This window comes from Rhododendron vialii, chromosome 13a (genome assembly GCF_030253575.1).
Source record: "Rhododendron vialii isolate Sample 1 chromosome 13a, ASM3025357v1".
NCBI lineage: Eukaryota > Viridiplantae > Streptophyta > Magnoliopsida > Ericales > Ericaceae > Rhododendron > Rhododendron vialii.
Genome location: NC_080569.1, coordinates 24,658,604 through 24,677,840, shown reverse-complemented (window position 1 = coordinate 24,677,840; position 19,237 = coordinate 24,658,604). Strand labels below are relative to the sequence as shown.

General features: G+C 39.3%; 2 protein-coding genes across 3 annotated transcripts; one reads left to right on the top strand and one right to left on the bottom strand.

Moving 5' to 3' along the window:
* LOC131314037 (histone H2AX-like) lies at positions 1-1,843 on the bottom strand. Its single transcript, XM_058342533.1, is given in 4 exon segments — positions 1-54; positions 650-745; positions 1,277-1,531; positions 1,649-1,843. Coding segments are annotated over 4 exon segments (600 nt in total).
* Positions 1,844-3,209: 1,366 nt separating this feature from the next.
* LOC131313108 (WD repeat-containing protein 26 homolog) lies at positions 3,210-18,494 on the top strand. Of its 2 annotated transcripts, none has more exons than XM_058341236.1 (5): positions 3,210-3,532; positions 4,729-5,551; positions 8,699-8,800; positions 16,530-17,159; positions 18,024-18,494. In XM_058341236.1, exons 2-5 carry the CDS (start codon positions 4,757-4,759, stop codon positions 18,234-18,236), a joined length of 1,740 nt encoding a protein of 579 aa, XP_058197219.1. In that variant the 5' UTR covers positions 3,210-3,532; positions 4,729-4,756; the 3' UTR covers positions 18,237-18,494. The 2 variants fall into 2 exon arrangements, with proteins under 2 accessions (XP_058197219.1, XP_058197220.1); XM_058341237.1 differs by having other exon boundaries at positions 3,220-3,586.
* Positions 18,495-19,237: the final 743 nt, after the last annotated feature.

The window sequence follows — 19,237 nt, the reverse complement described above, 5'->3', positions numbered from 1 at the left end:
TCACTTGCATATCGTGGCGTCCAACTTTCCAATCCTCAACCGACAATTTCCGGACTATAACAATTGAGTTCGACAATGGGTACGCTATTTTGTGTACACCGCTAAATATACACCGCATTGTGCGGGACTCATTTCGGAGTTCTAAACAAATGATTACATGTGGGCTCGTGTGAGCCCACATATATGTGGGAAGTTGTGTAGCGTGACATATATGTGGGAAGTTGTGTAACATGTGGAGCTCACATGTATGTGAGAAGTTGTGTAAATTGTTGTGTTTGAATTGTTATGTAAATAGCATTGTTGAATCTAAAAAATATCATATAACGCTTTTATTTTTTGGGCATACGTACCAACAAAAGAAGCGACTATTCAACCCCCAAAAAAGCCACTTAAATCATTAAGATAAGACTCTTAAGTTCCTATGGGTTTATTATATGTTTATTCTTGCGTTTAATACAGTAATTTTTCATGCTTTAACACTTGGTTTTTTGTTTGTTGGACTTATGCAATTGTACCGAACCTTGAGATGCAAATTATGGAATATGAATTGTGTAAGAACGGGACACGTGGACATCTAAACGAAATGAAACATTTAGGATCCATCGACGAGTGGAAGTCTGACAGGGGGTATTGGGATCCTTTAACTGACCTGACCGAAGCTAATGTTTATGAAATATTCAGGATCTACCAACGGGTGAGGTGCCTGACAGGGTGTATCGGGATCCCTAAATTGGCCCGACAGGAGCTTTGGCTCACGACACATAACGATAAGATAGTTGTGATATACGATGTGGATTAAAAGGTTATTGATGAGAAAGTATGATTGAAACGAATGACTTTGGGATTGGGATTCATGTGGTTATGATCGTTTCACATGTCATGTTCATTCTATTTTGCTTCCACTATTGCTTGTTCATCCGATCATCTCATGAGCATATAATATTAGTTTAGAATTTCCTACTAGGTTGGTGTAGCTCAACTCTTCATCATTTTTAGGTGTGAATGCAAGACAATAGCTTGTATGCTTGAAATGCTTGGATGTGAACAAAAATACTTTTGAAAGCTAACCGGAGGAGTTACCTAGTCATCTTTGTAAATCTCTTTTGGAAGATGTATTTGTAACTTCATTTACAATTCTTTTAACTATGGAATATTGGATATGGAGGTACAATTATGAAAAGGGAAATGTTAAACTCTTTTGGGGTATCATATGGATTATTGTGAGGATTTTATTATGAAAATCATTTATATTTATGTTGAAAATCGAGGGCGTGACAAAAAGTTCCATGTCTTCCATGATTCTACAAAGTCGATTATCCTGTGACGCGGATCCAATCTTACCCTTCCCTTTCCCAACCTTTTCAGCAACAGGTTCTGATGAATGTTTGGCAAAATTGCCACTGTTTGCAATTGTGACCGTCCCCAATACCTTACTCAAATCCTCGTCATTTCTCACCGTTAGCTATATATGCCTCAGAACTATCTAATTCTTCTTGTTGTTCCTTGTGGCTTTCCCAACTAGTTCAAGCATCTGTCAACCATTAGATTAACACAACACTCAAATACAATCTAGAAAAGGTAAAAAAAAATCGAAAACCAAATAAGATCGAATCTTTCCACAATACAATGCCTTAATGTCTAGGGTTACCTCGGCAGCAAAGTATTCAAGGACGACAGAGAGGTAGACAGGGGTGGCGTCGACACGCTCGGAGTATTTGTCGGCCTTGATGGAATGAGCAGTTTTACTGACAGGAAATTGGAGGGCAGCCTTGGGAGATCTAGCGACCGATTTGGAGGCCTTGGGCTTGGTTCTACCTCCTTTGGATGCAATTGTGAAACTCATCGCTTGTGGTGTGGCTGATCGAAAACCTATATATATATATATATATATATATATAGAGAGAGAGAGAGAGAGAGAGAGAGAGAGAGAGAGAGAGAGAGAGAGAGAGAGAGAGAGAGAGAGAGAGAGAGAGAGAGAGATGTTAATGGTGTAAGCCCCTAACTCATTTTTTGATAGATGGAGGGATGTAAGTGATGAGTTTTATAAATGAGGAGGTGTAACTGATGAAGAATGATAGATGAGGGGTGTTTCTGATTTTTACTCCAAAACATTACTGAACAAGATCGGAACATCTTCAAATGCGTAACGAAATTCAACTACGAGAGAAGTAAAATACTCCCATTACCATTCCTACTATTTCATACTCCACTAGCTTATTATTTTTATTTTTGTCGATTCTAATATTTATTGAATTTAACCTCTTCTACAGAAAAAACACATTTTCGATTTAAGATTTGTAGCCACCGTAACAATTTTAATTACTATAATTTATGCCAATTACCATGTGCCTTACACGACATCTACTCAATTAGTCAATTCTAGTGTTTCTGTAGATCATTCGGCCCAAAGTTATCAATCGATCAGAATCAAAACCCCACCCCTCAAAAAAGTTAAATCTTAAATCTAACAAATCTCCGGCAACGATAAGAACAGGTACCCACTTTTCTCTCTCTCTCTCTATATATATATATGTATATGACTTTGCCTATCTCTCTGTTTCTTTTTTCTTGTTTCTTTGACAGGTAATTTATATATGATTAAACATAGTATTTTACGGGTCTAGTAAATGAACAAACCTTCAGAGTAAGGCTATGTCTCCAATCCACAAATCAGGAGTCAATCCATTCAACGTAGATGCAGGAGTCAATCCATTCAAGCGGTGACTTTCTAGTAACTTTTAATTATTCTTACTACGGGTTCTTGTTCTTGTTCTTCATTTGTTTCTGCATCTGATTTGGGGCTTTTGTTTGTAGCATCTTTTTGGGGTTATAAGTTGGTTACGTATAGGATGCATGTTATTATTGTTGTTTCTGATTCCGATTATGCCTTGCATTTGTTTTTCCCTTTCCTTGCGATTCCGCTTTAAGCTGTAACCATTTTGCTTAATTTTTCTACTACCAAACTTCAGCTGGTGATGTGAACTGAGTAATAATTTTTTTATTTTTGTTGTCATTGCGCGGTATTGGCATCTTCATCTTGTATTTTTTTCTTGAAATTTAAGTAAAGCTATGGCTATGTTTGGTAGCACTTATATTTTCTGTTTTTATTTTAATAATTTTTAAAAAATAAGAATGAAAATATATTTGGTGTACTACTTTCATTTTTGTCGATTCTAATATTTATTTAATTAAAACCTCTTCTACAGAAAAGCACATTTTCGATTTAAGATTTGTAGCCAACTGTGCCTTGCACGGCATCTACGCCATTCTAGTGTTTTCGTATATCTTTCAGCCCTAAGTTATCAATCGATCATCAGAATCAAAACTCCACCCCTCAAAAAAAGTTAAATCTTAAATCTAACAAATCCCCGGCGACGAAAACCTTTACAATCGGAAAACCGGCTGCCAAAGAATCAAAACCTTCGGCGCTTTCTTTTTTTCCTCTTGTTTCCTTCTCCTTATCTTTTCCCAAACCCTCCACAGTTCATCAGACTTCAGATTGAGACGTTCAAGCGGTCATCGAAGATCGAAGGTTCTCTCTTTCTCTCTCTCGATCGATCTTGATACCATTTGCAACTACGCTCTGGTTTATTTCTCTCTCCTCCCTCTCCTGCACTCTCTGTCTCTGTCTCTGTCTCTCTCTCTCTCTCTCTCTCTCTCTCTCTATATATATATATATATATATGTACGTGTACGTGTATGTGTATGTGTAGGTCTCGATTTGTGCATGGATAAGATAAAGAAAACTGTGTTTGTGTTTCTAGGGTTTTGAACTATGTAAGAGGGATTTGGCTTCTGTGAATTTTCGGTTCATAGGTGGTTTGAAAATCTTTTCTCCGTATTTTTAGAATTCTTCCCATCTGTTTTTAGTTTCTTTTTCTATTGATAGATTTCTGTTTGTAGTTTGCTCGAAATCAACTTTTTACATCAATAGATCAAAAGCTGGAATGCATTATTAATTATAGTTGCTAAAAAGTCGCTCCAAACTTGAACACTGCACTATGTATTTTCCTTACTTGCTTTTATGAGACTATGGGAGTGATTGGAGTTTCTACTGGATATGTATCATTGCAATTTGAAGTAGCAGTTAGTCCAAGCTATTAGATTGGTTTGATTCAATTTGACATGGCAGAGTATGGAATTTTTTTCTAACATGATTGCAAAGGCTAGGATCTCTCTCTCTCCCCCCCCCCCCCCCCCCCCCCCCCCCCCCCCCGGTATTGTTTCGGAACTAGTGGAGAAATTGCAAGAGAGACCATTTTAGAAAAAGTAAAAACTGGTTTCAGAAATTGAATTTTATTTTATTTTTGAAAACAAGTTGACACAAACATGTTTTCTGCTTTCACTTTTTTTAGGAAAAGTAGAAACTGATTTCAGCAAATAGAAAATAGGAAGCAGAAAAGTGGCAGTGTTACCAAACATAGCCTTTGTGTGTGTGTGTGTGTGATCAACCAGTAAAGCTATATTTTTGATATGGTGCTTGGCTATGTTGGGCTTTTGCTTGCTCATTGTATGGCTTACTGTCATCTCCCAGAAGCTAGATTACCTTTTTTCTGCGCTCCTTAGTTTTTGTATTTTTTTCTGTCTGTGAATTGCGTGGACATGCTTTCCTCAACATTTGTCACATTATTCATGGACTTGTTTATTTTATTATGTATTTTGCTGGGGCACATTTGGTGGTCTAGTGCTTCTCGTGTGATTCTTTACACCTTTTCTGCTTGTATCCAGAACCTTCATGGGCTAAGTGTGGCATTTCATGGGAGGTAGAGAGGACGCTGAACCACCTTCAAAACGTGCCAAAGTTCCTTCCGAAGATTTGGAGAATTCGCCATACAACTCATCTTATACAAATTCCATATCTGGCTCTTTGGGAGACTCGATGGCCAGGCCGTTATACTCCCAAGGAGATGGAGAAAGGATTGGTTCAAAAGGACTGATCAAGAAGCATGAGTTTGTCAGAATTTTAACTAGGGCGTTATACTCTCTCGGATATGATAGGACTGGAGATCTTTTACAGGAAGAATCTGGGATACAGTTGCACCCATCTGCTGTAAGTTTGTTTATGCAGCAAGTACTGGATGGAAAATGGGATGAAAGTTTGGCCACATTGCACACTATGGGTCTTGCTGATGAATCCGTTGCAAAATCTGCATCTTTCTTGATATTGGAACAGAAGTTTTTGGAGCTTTTAAAAGACGGAAAACTCATGGATGCTCTAGGTACTCTAAGGAATGAGATTGTGCCCCTTTCCATCAATAAGGGACGAGTTCATGAACTTGCTGCTTCTATTATCTCACCTTGTCAGACTGTTGTACTTGGGCTTTCTAGTCAAGATGCTGGTGAAAACTCAAGGTCAAGATTTCTTGAGAACTTGCAGAAGTTGCTTCCTGCAGCAGTTATGATTCCTGAGAGAAGATTGGAACATCTAGTTGAGCAGGCTCTTGACATGCAGCGATTAAACTGTGTGTTCCACAACACTTTGGACAGTGAACTGTCCTTGTTGTCAGATCATCAGTGCGGGAGAAACCAGATTCCTTCCCAAACATCACAGGTTAGATAAGTCTCTTTGTTCAAGATACTTGCATGTCAGGTATTGTTTTGAAGAACTGTTTTATGTTCTAGAAAACAGGAAACAGAAATCTCATGGACGGCTTGTTTGGCTAACTGTTTCTGGAATTTCTTTTCCAAAAATGCCTAAAGATGTTTTTCGTAAATTATTCTGTCTTTCCACCGAATGGGAAAAGAAAAAAGAATGCTGATATTTCCAGTTATTTATTGTTTTTATTTCTGAAAGATTAAAAAGATGGAAAAAATAAATCAAACATTTGAAACAATCCTAAACACTAAACAGACCCTTAGATTTTTGATTTCCACAGCTGCTTCTTTTTCTGTTCAAGTTCAGAATTGGAAAAAATAGAAAGTTGCATGTCCAAGAACCATCAAGTAGCACTATACATGAAAGTAAATCCAACTCGTTTGTCATGCTCTCTAACAAGTTTAGGAAATTTATGATTACATTGCGCTAACCAGTAATCTTGACACATGTTGGAGGGATAGAATTCTTGGTTTGCAGGACAAGGTATTAAATTCTCTAAGATTAGAGCCTAGTTGCTAGTTTTTATCAACATATAGAAACAAATAAAAAAAAGATCAGGGTTTTTTTTTCTTCCTGAAATATTATTGGTCAAACCTTTCATAGGTCATGCATTGAAGCTAAGTAATTTAACTTTGCCTACTACAAAAATATAAAAGTGATTGGTATTAAGCTATTAAGCGCAATTTGGATAAATAGAATGTAACATTTTTTGCGGACTCATCAACATGAAAATTACGTTAAACTCAAATTCCAATGAAAACAGCTAAGGGATTTAAGAGATCTCATGCGGTCCCTCTTTGTCATGGAACTGATTTTACAATATTTGATTCTTACGTCTGCACATTTCTGGGCTCCATGGATTGGTTCGGTGATGCTTTCTCTTATATATCTACTAAAGCTGTTAATTTCTGGTTGATATAATGATTTGTTACTGAATTCTCAAACAAAGATGCATTTAAGGCTTAATTTTACCATTGGTCCCCAAAGTACTAGCAAAGTGTCACTTTGGTCCCCAATAAAATAATTGTGTATATTGAGTCCCCAATGTTTAAAATCTAGTTCTATAATGGTCCTCATACCAACTCTGTCCAGATTGACTGTCAAATGTTGGGTTATTTGTGGAACTTTGTCAACAAAATTGGATTTCCTAAAATGTATACGGTTTTTACTTTTTCCTAGTGCATGCACTCTTTCTTCTGTGCACACATTGCAAATTGAAAATAAAAATAAATTATTCTCTCTTATTCTTGGCCATCTCTCCTTACCAGCCACCATTTCTCCACCCCTCCACCATAACTATCCCCCACAAAATCATAATCCTGCGAAAGAACTAATACTCCCACTCCCTACCGAAATTTCCCCTACAAAAGCCATTAATTACTCGCAACCACCGCAACCATTTATTCACCCCTGCCATCAGCTTCCAACCCATCTCCCAATTTCGGTAAATCAGTTCCTCCCCCTCAGTATCCACCCACGTCCTCTACGACACGGTCACCACCACCTCCAAGCCCAAGTACACTCAATCATGGAAACAGTTGCATTAAATAAAAAGATATCAAAAACAAAATTTGTTCAATTGTATAAATGCAAATGAATTTGTTCAATTGCAAGTTGACGGACAGCATCGATCATTCGATTGAATCGATTGTACTTTTAGGTCGAACAAGGATTTTTTCCTTGGGATGAACAACATGGAGGAAAATGGCGGTGGTGTTCACATATTTGGGTATGATGGTGCCGCTAAAAAGCTTGGGAGTTGGCTTAGAGGGAGAGGGAGAGGGGGGCTTGTGGCAAGAAGCGGTGATGGTGGTGGTTGCAGAGGCGTTGTGGAGACCTGCGACGACGGGGTTTGTTACCGGGGGCTTTGCAATGGCGGGGGGCCTTGGGAAAGGGGATGGCTGGGTGTTGGTGCTAGCTGGAATTAGTTTTATCAAAGTTCCAAATATACCCCTACATGGCTGCATTTGACAGTCAATCTAGACGGAGTTGGTCATGAGGATCATATAGAACTAGATTTTCAACATTGGGGACTCAATAGACTCAACTTTTTTATTGGGGATCAAAGTGACACTTCACCAATACTTTGGGGACCAATGGTAAAATTAAGCCATGCATTTGATATTCGATGAGAGATGACTTATTGTTGAGAACTTAAGATGATGATATACTTAAGTTGCTAATTTGACCTTTTGTGCAACCTTTGACGAAATCTCATCTTGCTGTAATTTGTTAAGTTTGCTCAGTGTTCTAAATGGCGGCCGCCGAGGCGCTTGGAGGTACCCTGCCGCCACGCCAATACCCCTTGGCGTTTGATTGGCGCCCAGGGAGGTTTGGCGGTGTTTGGCGGCTGCCTAGGCGGCGTTGGCGGCCATGGCGGTCTCGGCGATTTGGTGCCCAGGGAGGTTTGGCGGTGTTTGGCGGCATCATCGACGTCTTTGGAGGCCTTTGGCGGCCTAAAATGTATAGTATTAAACTAATGTAGATCAAGTTTTGGAAGGGTATGGAGGAGAAGAGTTAAAGAAAGGAGATGAACTTTTAACTTGGCATTAGGGATCTTCGATCTCGTTTATTTCTACTTATTGTCTTATTCAACTTATTTGCTAGTTGCTACTACTTAATTTCATTTGGGTTTGTACATTAAACTTTGCATTATGGTTATGTAGAACTTTGAACTTGTATTATGGATACATAGAATATAGTTTGATTGGATAATGGTTTGTTAAAAAAAAAAAAAAAACGCCGAATTGCTTGGCGGGGCCTAGGCGGCCGCCTAGGCGGCTTGGCGCTTGGAGGTGGGTCTCCGCCCTACTAGCGCCAAGCGCCATTTAGAACATTGAGTTTGCTGCCACAATACAGGTGATAATGCCTTGCATAATGCATACATTAATTGGAGTGCATATTTACTTTAAGGGAATCGATTTTTCACACTCCCCTTCTTTATATCCACACTCCCTTTTTTGTCTTTTAGCAAAAAAAATACACACTTTCGACACCAAAAAACAAAAAAAAGGAGTGTGAAAATCAATTCCCTACTTTAAACTTCTTTCTTTTATCATTTGAAAATGCGAGTTTACTATTCTTGTTATCTTACTGGAGTAGGTATTGCATGTGCATGAGGATGAAGTATGGTTCCTGCAATTTTCTCACGATGGGAGATATTTGGCTTCATCGTCCAAAGATCGATCAGCAGTCATATGGGAGGTCAATTTCTTCTGAATCTCAAAAAATTATATTTGGTGATATTTCTTCTTCCTTTTACCCATAAATTGATGGTTATGAAGAGGATTTACCTAAGTTTCGGTGGACTTCTTGGGTGTTTTGTTGGTGACCATATTTTGAATGGGATCATATTGTTCATTTGGCTGAAATTTCATTTAACATACCTGTACAGTGATCCATTTGTTACAGCTCCTTTATGGTTGTGAATCTTAGAGGTGGCAAATGGGCAGGTTTAGGTGGGTTGAGACAGGTTGTGGGTTGAATATGAGTGGGTCGAATATGGGTCAATAGTAGACGGGTTGAAACGGGTCGGGTCAAATATGGGTTACGTCATACCCAAACCCGGCCTGGCCCGACCCGTTTTCCTCATTTTCTTCCGTTTCAACTGTTGCATGATGGAATTTCATGTGCTATTTTCTGTTCTTTTCCCCAATCCTCAGGACACGTCGGCGGCAATCACTTGGAATTGCCTCCTAATCATCCACGTCAACCCAAACGCAATAGTATGCTAGTTTTGGATTAAAAAGTAAAGTTTACCTTTTTTTGGTGTTTTTATTCAAATTTTTTCGCATTTGTTAATTTTGTGTCAAATTTTTGTGACTTATTGATTCGTCTCGACGAGAGAAATCGAAAAAGTAAAAAATTATGATTGAAACTCAATTTTTTGAATAAAAACAAAAATAAGTTTAAAATACAGTCTTTTGACTTATTTTTTTGACTTATTTTTGTCTTTTTGAAAAAAATTATGAGTTTTGATTAGAATTTTTTACTTTTTCGATTCCTCTCGTCGAGACAAATCAATAAGTAACAAAAAGTTTGACGCAAAACTAACAAATGCAAAAAACATTTGAATAAAAACATATGAAAAAGTAAATTTGAGTTTTTAATCCAAACTAGCAATAATATATATCCGCAATTTGATCAAAATAAAAAACGAAGAAAAGTCTTTGGGTGGGTTTGAATTAAAAAGTAGCCAATAATATATATATATATTAATCTTTATTCCAATTTTTTAGTATTTGTTAATTTTGCGTCAAATACTCCCTCCGTCCCAAAATGATTGTCCGGTCCGCAAAACGGAGTGATAAAAATAATGCAATTTTTTCAAACTTTTTTCACAAATTAAAAATACTCATTGATATCTAGTAAGTTATTAAAAAACTTTTGATTTTTTCTTGCAAAAATTGTATTATTTTTAACACCTCGTTTTGCGGACCGGACAAACATTTTGGGACGGAGGGAGTATTTGTGACTTATTGATTCGTCTTGACGAGAGGAACCGAAAAAGTAAAAAAATTTGATCGAAACTCATAATTTTTTTGAAAGGATAAAAATAAGTTAAAAAGATAGCTTTTTGACTTATTTTGTCTTTTTCAAAAAAATTACGAGTTTCGATAAAAAATTTATACCATTTCGGTCCCTCTAATCGCAACCAATCAACAAGTTACAAAAATTTGATGCAAAACCAACAAATGCAAAAAAAAAATTAAATAAAGGAAAAAAAAAGTCACTCTCAATTTTTATCCAAACCCACTTGAAGTAATTATCTGAAAAGCCAACAGACCATTGTCAGTTTCGGATTCCTTGTCCGTCATTTCCTTCTTCGTCAATATTTACTTATTGCACGTGTAAGCCCATTTGATCCACCAGAATGGGTCTTTTAATTCTAGCCCATATTGAACCCATTCTCAACCCATGTAAATATGGGTTATATGGGTTCAACCCATATAAACCCATTATACAACATGGGCGGGTTGGGTTATAAGTGGGCAGATTTGGGCAGGTTAAAAAATGTGGGTTGGGATTGCCACCTTTAGTTGTGATGGATTTGCTTTCTTTGCGCATCAAAGATTGGCATCCTTCTAAAGCTGAAGATTGCATGTTACTAATAGACAACATGGGCCATCATATTTTTACTTATATTTATCTCCTCAGTGACTAGGGCCCAAAAAATTCATCCCTAGGGTTATGTCCATTGTTGAGCTTAATTGGGCAAAGTCTCTGTCCTTGGAAGTGCGTTGTCCTTGGAAGTGCATTTCTCAACATTCTCTTTGCTTTCATCATTGTGGGTAATGAAGGGGAATTTGCATGTGGAGAAGATGCTTTGACGGTGAATCGGTGATGGTGCTTTTGTGCATTCGATAGATGCATATGTCGTCTATACTCTTTCCAAGATTTCTATATCGATCCTGTGATTTATTCTTATTGGCCTTGGATTTGTTTGTTCAAAATATTGGCGATCACGGGGCAGACGAATTAGCTTTGTCGTATCCAATCTTGATATATTATTTTGAGACAATATGATGTTTGTTAGAGGGTCTTGCCATTTATCTAGATCTCTTGCAAGTCCCTTTGTGGTATTATTGTTGAAATTCTTCTGTGTATCATAAGAAACTTGATGGTAAGGACAGAATTCAGACTTTCAGGTGAGAGGCACAATGTCATTTCCTTCGACAAGGTTTTGCCATGAGTATTTTGAGTTGAGAGGATCATCAATCACTTATTTGTCCATTGTGTCAGGACTTCGGGACTATGGTGATATTTTTTACGGTTCGTGGAGGTGTATTGGGTGATTCCATCTTCTTGTGTGCATTTTGTTATGACTGTTGGCACATAAATTTCAACGAGTTTTTGACATACATGGTTGAGACACAAATGCCATAATGGGCCCAAAGATTAAGTAGCACATGTAGAGCCCGCAGAACAGGTGTGTTGAGCCTTATGCATGTCATATAGGCCTACAAATAAAGCCACAGATGCATTGCCTACAGAAAAGATAGGACTCACATAGTAATACAGTCCAAGTAAAAGTCAATAGAAAGGATACGTTGAAATGTAGAGCCCATAAGATACGAAGTCCACCAATGGGTGATATACTGATATCTGTAGGCTGCACGGAGAAATATCAATAATGCTATGAGTACATCAAACACACACGGATCTTGCACACACACAGTTGGCAATCCACATGGGAAAAAACTGGGCCCCTCTCTCTCTCTCTCTCCCCCCGACTTCTCTCTTCTCTGCCATTTGGGCCCCACCAGTTTTTTTCAAAAAGAAAAAAGAAGGAAAAAGTGAACGAAATCCCCAACTCAGATCTGGAAAACGAATGAAGACACCCACCCCCACCGGCGACCAACCCTTTGCAAAAATCGCGACACTACCAGCACAGACACCAAATTCCACTGCCAAGGTCTCTCTCTCTCTCTCTCTCTCTCTCTCTCTCTCTCTCTCTCTCTCTCTCTCTCAGTGGGTTGTCATTGACCCCTACAATTTCAGTTTATTCGGCTTTTAATTTCACTATAAACCCCCCCCCCCCCCCAAAAAAAAAAAAAAAAAAAGGGTTCATGAAATTGGAAGTAGTTTTGTTGTTTTGATGCTGGGATATGCCGGAGAACATGCCGCTGACGACGGCAAAGAAGAGGCGAGCGACGTTGCCGGAGAAGATCTATAGAGGTCGGAAGAGTCGCCGGAGAAGAGGGGTTTAGTTGGTTGTTCAGATTGGGGGTGCAGATTTGGGGTAACTGGTGAGCTATTTGTTTTCTCTCCCCCCTGTTTTTTTATTTTGGGGAAAAATATGGGCAGAAGAACTGGGAGGGAAAAAATTTGGCAGAGAAGAGAGAAGTTGGGGGGAGAGAGGAGGGGAGGAGCCCAGTTTTTTTCCACGTGGATTGCCAACTGTGTGTGTGTGCAAGATCCGTGTGTGTTTGATATACTCATAGCATTATTGGAGAAATATTCCATTTAAAGATTGATGCAATCAGGTCAACCATATTTGAACCTGAACTGAATGATGGGATAAGATTGTGTTCTGATAACAACCACCTTATCAGGATTGGAAACAACCATTTGAACTCAAACTGGTTGTGATCAATAATCAAGCCCTCTATAACTAAGGGCCAAGGGGACTAAGAAATTATAGAGAGAGAGACTAACGAGACAAGAGAGATAAGTTAGAGATGCACAGAGCAAGTATGTTCACTCACTCCAACTTGCAATCTTCAACAAATTTCAAGGACCAGCTGTTTTAAGCATGACGAGCAATAGGTAAAGGGTTCCAATCCCTCTAAATGTATTGTCTTTTTCTTTTTCTTTTTTAAATTTAAAATGGGGCTTTAAACCCAAATATCAATGAAAGAAATTTGTTCTCCTTTTCTCTTGTGATATGATTAATTTCTTTCCTGTTTTTCACTAATTTGAGATTTTACTCCAACTTATAGGGTTTCCACCGGAGGAGCACCCCCCCTCCCTCCTCTTCTCTCTTTCTCCCTTTCTTCTCTCCTTCTTTCTTCCCCTTTCCCTTTCTCCTGCCCCTTTCTTCGTCCATCAGTGTCGCTCTTCTGTTTCCTCTCCGGCTCACCTCGATCAGTTGCCGGCGTTATTGTTGGATAACCCCGGTCTTGGGCTTAACGGCATTTGGCTGGTCTGGTGGCTTGAGGTGTTCGGGGAACAGCTCCTCCTCTTCCCTCTCTCTCTTTCCTCCTCTCTGATCTACTACTGTGCGTTTTCTCCAGCTTCGGTTTGCCTTGGCTGCCGACGGGTGTTATTGCTGGATAACCCTGGTATTTGGCTTAACGGCGAGGGGCTGCTATGGCGTCGGGTTTGGAGATCGTATGGTGTGTTTTCCGCTACCATTTGCTGGGTTTGTCCTCGGCGGGCCGCCTTCTTGCTGCCGTTGTTTGGACCTGGGGGAGAGCTTCCAGGTGGTGCTGTTTGGTTTCAGCGCAGGCTGGGCTGTCGGCTGGCTGATCTGGTCAGTGCGGTGGTCGGTGAGTTAGGCGGCTAGGTTTTCTTTCTTTTTTTTGGTTTTTTAGGTGTTTTGATTTTGGGCTTGGCCCAACAGGTTTGTGGGCTTATCCCAATGGGTGTTTATGGGCTTTGTCCCAATGGGTGTTGTTTGGTTTCAGTGGAGGCTGGGCTGTCGGCGGGCTGATCCGGTCAGTGCGGTGGTCGGTGAGTTAGGCGGCTAGGTTTTCTATTTTTTTTTTTGGTTTTTTAGGTGTTTTGATTTTGGGCTTGGCCCAACAGGTTTGTGGGCTTATCCCAATGGGTGTTATAGGCTTTGTCCCAATGGGTGTTTCGTTGGTTGGTTTCTTACTAACCTCGGAATTGGGTCTCGGATGGGCATAGGATTGGTCTTAGCTTTGCTTAGGATTTGATGCCATCATTCCTTGTCCTTTTAGTCTTTGTAACAATTTCTAAGATTAATAAATTTTTTTTGCCGTTCAACAAAAAAATTAATGACTGGGATTTCCAAACCGTAAATAGGAGCCTACAAAACAAACAATCCACAATTTTGGCTTTTGGGATTAGATTTGAAAGTGTAGATTTAACTCTTTACGTTCCAAAAATTATGTCTACTGACTGATTTTTTGGCCTTTGGTCAATTAGAAGACTAAGCTCCTGTTTCACATAACCTTTTTTTTTATGGGATTTTTGGTTTTCATCTTCAAAAAAAAAAAATTCATTTTTTTATGGGATTTTTGGGATTTATCTTGGATAATTCCCAAAATATTTGGGTAAAAGTCATAATTTTTTATTTTTTACTCATCGAGACGAACCAATAATTCACAAAATTTTGATGCAAAACTAACAATTGCGAATTTCTTTGATTGAGGACAGAAACCAAAAAATCCCCCCAAAAGCTATGTGAAACAGGAGCCAAGTCTTGTTAGACTTGTCTTGTCTGATCAGTGATTTTTGTGATTATGTTGTGTGTGCGTGTGTTATTTCGTTGTCTTCCTTTTGGGTTTCATTTTCAACTCTTTTGAAGAAAATTCTTTTTCTTTTTAATATGTTATAGTTGGGTAGCACTGGCTTTCACATTCCTTTGTGCTTTATTTTATTCAAACTCTTTGTCCCTCCGCTTTTTTTAAATATTCATGCTCTGTTAGATTTGCAGTGGTGTAGGTTACAAGGGTGGCATTATATTCATGTCATTGGATTGCTAGAGTTTTTTATTAGTACCAGAACATCCTAGTATTTCATAAGGTTGACTCTGTTGTGTTTTGGTACTTGTAGTCCTTGGAGAACTAGGAGAGCTTACTAGCTTACCAATACTTTTGTATTTTCTCTGCTCAGATTAGTTTGAGTTACGCGGGTTTGATGCGTCTTTCTCAACCTATGTGAGGGCATCTGTTTCTTTATCCTTCTTCTTTTCACTCTGTCGTTTCTATAACGTACCCAGCGCCTTTGTTGGATAATCTACCATTCCACTTCCATATGCCCAAACACATTCGTTAACCAAGACGTTAAACAGTGCTTGAAGTTTGATTCCATACTATATCCAATTTGATCGGACAAAGGCCAATGGGTCCGACTTAGTCCCTTGTATGTTTGCAATCTTGCTTGCAGAAAGCCCTTTTCGACAATCTGCTTCAGGAATGTGAGGGATTAATCAATAAAACCTGATGTACTATTTCAGCAGATCATAAGGGAGCCTGGTTGTTGCTAGCCTTTGCAATCATTCATCAACTTCAAGGAGAGTTTGAAAGCTTGAGGAGGCCTGCTCTTGATATTGTCCAAATGAAGTATTGGGCAATGTGTGCAATTAGGCAATCCCAAGGAGGGGTGTTTTTTTTTCCAGGACGAAAACGCACATGGAATTAGGTGGTAATCAATAAAACCTGATGTACTATTTCAGCAGATCATAAGGGAGCCTGGTTGTTGCTAGCCTTTGCAATCATTCATCAACTTCAAGGCGAGTTTGAAAGCTTGAGGAGGCCTGCTCTTGATATTGTCCAAACGAAGTAGTGGTCAATATAGGCAATTAGGCAATCCCAAGGAGGGGTGTTTTTTTTTCCAGGATGAAAACGTGCATGGAATTAGGTGATAATCTTGGACTAATAGGAGTCATAGGACGATGGACATCCAAAGCAATAGTCCGTTGGACTCCAATTCATGGACTAAGGATCCCCCGCCATTAACAGCCATCGGCCCTGTAACCTTTGTTTGAGGCTGCCAATGCCGAATATTTGTTCAGCCATTTAATATTTGGCATCACCTGCCAAAAAAAGCAATAGAGATATAAAACAAAGATTTGGCATAACCTATGTTCAGCCATATGTTTGATACAGCAATTTGCACATGATTAGTTGACCATTGAAACATTTGTTGGTCAACTGCATTTACTTAGCCAATGTCAGATCCTATTGGGAAGAAATGGTGCACATATCACATGAAAGTACTACTTCAGAAAGTCTCCAAATAATGAGAAGTACATGTAAAATTAGGTAAAAGTAAGCCTAATATTTTGCTGAGCAACTCCATGTTGGCAATCTTTTGTAACGTTGAATATGACTGCTAAGGATAGGCTGAGGATAATAATTATTTGGTAGGAAAACTATTTGTGGGTTGCACCGGAGTTTTAGTTGCAAACTGTTCATAGTTACATTGCATGTGATTGATTGCAGAGAGTTAGAAGTCTATACTCAATTGATTTTAGTACAGCCTGTGAGTAGTGGAGGATGTAAGTGCTGAAACTTGAGAACGGGATGTCAACATCAACTGTCGATAGTTCTGTACGGAAAGTCATAAATCCTGAAAACGTAGAGTGGCAATCCAATTTCATCAAACAAATCCAAGATATCGAATTACATGAACATGTCCACATCTTAGGAGTTGGACGCCTTATGTTCAACTCTTAGGATCTGCTGGTTTTGTGTTTCTCAATTCTCTTTCTAATGATAGATGACAACTTCCACTTTTTCAGGTCAAAGATAATGGTCAAGTGGTATTGAAGCACTCATTAACTGGTCACCAGAAGCCAGTGTTGACTGTTTCATGGAGCTCTGATGATTGTCAGCTTCTGACTTGTGGACTGGAGGAGGTTATCAGACGCTGGGATGTTAGTTCTGGTGAATGTCTTTATGTTTATGAAAGACCAGGTGTTGGTCTTGTATCCTGTGGATGGTTTCCAGATGGTAAGGGGATTGTCTCAGGCATGACAGACAAGAGCATTTGCTTGTGGGATCTGGATGGAAGAGAGCTGGAATGTTGGAAAGGGCAGCGAACGGTGAATATATCTGACATGGCGATAACTGATGATGGGAAGAGGATCATTAGCATTTGTAAGGAAACTGCCATCTTATTACTTGACAGGGAAGCAAAATTTGAGAGGCTTATTGAAGAGGAGCAAGTAATTACTTCATTTTCATTGTCAAAGGACAACAAGTTCTTATTGGTTACTCTTATAAACCAAGAAATCCATCTTTGGAGCATAGAGGAAGAGGTAAAGCTTGTTTCCAAATATAAAGGTCACAAGCGTACTCGATTCGTCATCAGATCTTGTTTTGGTGGATTTGAGCAAGCATTTATTGCCAGCGGGAGTGAGGATTCACAGGTATTGCCCTCTGTGCACTTATATTTGATAAAAGAGGTGGGTGAGGCAGGTGTGCCGATACATTCTTCATGTCTCTTATAAATGTTTCTTGTCTGGTGTTTAGTGCACTAAAATTTAGATGAAGGCCCGGCCCATTTATGTACTTTAAATTTTAATTAGTATTTATGTTTTCAGTTCAATTTTAGCTCCGTAAAGGTTTGTTTGTAAGTGGCATGCTTCGTATCTCTTGTTTATCCAAGGCTGTTGAGTAAGTTTTTTAAACAGGGTAACCTAGGATTCTCAAAAGAATTTGCTCAACTTGGTTCGACTTTACCTGTTGTAATGCTATTGGAATTGCAGATAGAGCATATGTTAAGGATATGCACCAATAGGATTCCTCAAGTTAGGGTTTGGGATGAGCACTCTGACTGGGAGCTCGAATTTAAATGATGCTCGATGGCAGGTGCCTTACATTGTGTCCTCAACCAACTTGATGCTTGTCAATTTAAGACCTTGCTTTCCAGCCTTTATGCATTCTTGTTGATCCCTTCCCTCCCCGTAAATTTCAAGGTAGACGGCAAGATGAAATTATAACAATGTCTTTTCTTGATGTTCGGGTGACAATTGACAAACTCCAGCCCGTCAATTCCGTTAGTTTTTAAGTGATTCAGAATCTTAAAAGATTATTTTGGACGCCAATGTGGAAATGGTGTTCGTGATTTTGTCTCTATACTTTAGAAATCTCAGTTGTTCATTCATGTGGACTTTTACTGAGCTATGAAAGTTCTCGAGAATGACAACCTGTTGGGTTTATTTGATGGAGCATTGCAATACACTTCTAGTTCTTGATCACCTCTAACTTTTTCTGTCAAAAACCTTGTGCAGGTATATATATGGCATAGGGGAACCGGGGAGCTTCTATCAGCATTGCCTGGGCATTCTGGAGCTGTCAACTGTGTCAGCTGGAATCCAATAAACCCCCATATGTTGGCTTCAGCTAGTGACGATCATACTATTCGAATATGGGGTCTCGATGATCTCAAGTCTGTAGCTACTCACAGCAATGGCTTTTTCCACAAGTCCAATGGAAGAATTTGAGGTGATAATTAAAGAGTTGGAAACTTCCTCGAAATCATGATCGATCGAGGTTACATTCTAGCTTTATCTGTTTGTATAAATTCCCATTTCATTGGCTTTTCTTTTCTGAAAACAGGCGATAACTGTGTCAAATATGTAGCCTACTGTGCCAATAATCCCTTTTAACTCGATTGCCATTGTTTTACTTCTAGTGCTGCTTTTCTTTTATCTGGTCAGACAACTGGTTACAGATTACCATCTAATTGTTCTGTTCTGTTCTTTGCTTGGTTAAATTTCTGATGCTTGGGTAAAACCTGGGTTATATAAATTGCTTCCTGGTTGCACTATCGTCCAACGCCCAAACAAAGCCCTGGTTGCACTATCGTCCAATGCCCAAACAACGCCCTGGTTGCACTATCATCAAAACAACGCCCTGGTTGCACTATCATCAAAACAAAGCCCTGGTTGCACTATCGTCCAACGCCCAAACCAACCACAAGCCACCAGCTGGGACAAAGTCCAAAACTGCAATGCATGCACGCTCCATCCACCGAACCGATACCGGTTAAACGGACAGACCCACTGGTATAAATCCAGAACAAAAGACAACCGGAGAGTGGATCACACCATCAAAGCTGCAAGGGATACCCAAAATCGTTAGGCAAAGAACCAGTTGTCCCTAGGAAAACAAACCGGCGGGTATCCAAAACTCCTAACTAAGACACCATCTACCACTGCCACTCCACCTTGCCATTAGGCCCTAAGACCGGTTCTACCCAAGAGAAAGAAATCGATAGGAGAGAACAACGATACAGATGATAGCCTAAGACGGACAGGATAAAAGGGCAATGGAAAAGGGGAACAAGAGAAGCAGACGGTTAGGGAGAGGGGGAAAGGGGATAAAAAAGGAGAAGAGGGAGAGAGAGAGAGAGAAAGAAGAGAAGAGGGGGGGGGGGGGGGGGGGGGAGGAGGGGGAAAGGGGAGAAAAAAGGAGAAGAGGGAGAGAGAGAGAGAGAAAGGAG